The sequence below is a fragment of the Fonticula alba genome, assembly GCF_000388065.1.
Source record: "Fonticula alba strain ATCC 38817 unplaced genomic scaffold supercont2.11, whole genome shotgun sequence".
Taxonomy (NCBI): Eukaryota; order Rotosphaerida; family Fonticulaceae; genus Fonticula; species Fonticula alba.
The window spans coordinates 303,200-304,428 of record NW_009242981.1 but is presented as its reverse complement, the minus strand read 5'-3'; the positions used below and the strand labels follow the sequence as shown (position 1 = coordinate 304,428).

The 1,229-nt window shown below is 70.1% G+C and overlaps 1 protein-coding gene across 2 annotated transcripts in view; it reads right to left on the bottom strand.

Annotated features, from left to right (window-relative positions):
* Positions 1–318, bottom strand: part of H696_05472 — a 4,414-nt gene extending 4,096 nt beyond the window's left edge. For both annotated transcript variants that reach the window (XM_009499298.1, XM_009499299.1), the window contains exon 1: positions 101–318. In XM_009499298.1, coding sequence (XP_009497573.1) covers positions 101–202 — 102 coding nt within the window. In that variant the 5' untranslated portion in view covers positions 203–318. The remainder of the gene's footprint in view (positions 1–100) is intronic.
* Positions 319–1,229: the final 911 nt, after the last annotated feature.

Genomic DNA, 1,229 nt, shown 5'->3' with positions numbered 1-1,229 from the left:
ACACAGACAGACACACAGATACACAGACAGACAGACAGACAGACAGACAGACAGACAGATACACAGATACACAGACAGACAGATACACACATACACGCACCATCGAGTAGGAGGAGGATGAAGAAGCCGAGGAGGAGGCAGCAAACTGGAAGTTGGGGTGACCTGCAGGCAGGGACCCCCACAGATCCTGGATGGTCGACATGTCGCTCGGCTTCGCGCTCCAGGCGGCGGGAGAAAAAACAGGGGAGGAGAGCACAGCACGCGAGCCGCAAACAAAGATAGATCCAACAGACGGCGGGCAACAGAGGGAAGGGCAGCAAGGGGGGAGGGGGAGGGGAGGAAGGCTGCCCCAACCGCCCCGAGGTGCCACGGCGTTGGGCCCCCTTTCCAGGGTACTCGGCCGCCGTGTGTCACACAGAAGCTTCTCCGCCCTCGCGCGGACCTGTTCAAAAGCAGACCCCCCCCCCCCCCACGGGAGAGAGAGGGAGAGAGAGAGATGCGCCGGGGGCGAACCGCAATAGACTTGCATCGGGCCCCGGCAGATCGGAGGACGGGCGGCGCCGGGGACAAGATCTAGCTGCCAACTGTCGGGGCGCCCGACGGCGATCGCCCGCGCCCGTTCGCATCCCCGCCCGCCCCGGCCAACGGGCCCCGGAGAGGGGGGGGGGGGGGGAGGACGCGCAGGGATGCGCGGATTTGGCGAGACCCGCGAGCGGGCGGGGAAACGGTCCGGGAGACGGTCGTGTGATCGGATCACGATGGCTCCGCGGGAATGTCCTTGCCCTGGGTCATGTGCTCGGCAGAGCACCGAACTGGATGCCTCCGGCCGCCGGGGGGACACGCGCATCTCAGGACCACACACATGCACCCGGGGGGGGGGTCGCGAGGGCACACGCGCGGCGCGCCTCGGGCTTGAGAGGCCGTCGCGATCGGGACGCGGGCGCCGCACCAGCCCGCGAGAGGCCTCCGCCCGGGCGAGAACATTCGGCCGCTCCCGGGGCCGTCGCTTTCACATGAGGCCTGGCAGAAGAGGGGCGCGGGGGAGGGGGCAAGCTCGCTGGCGGCGGCGCCCCGCCGGCTAGGGCCCCGGCGAGGCGGCCGTGTTGCCGCAGCTCCCAGGCCGCGGGGCATTCCTGGGCCGGCGTCGCCAGGCGGCCGCGGCCGTTTTATGGGCCGCGGCCGGGCCAGGGGGCGACGGCGAAAGGGCCGCACCCCGGGCGCCGCCGGGG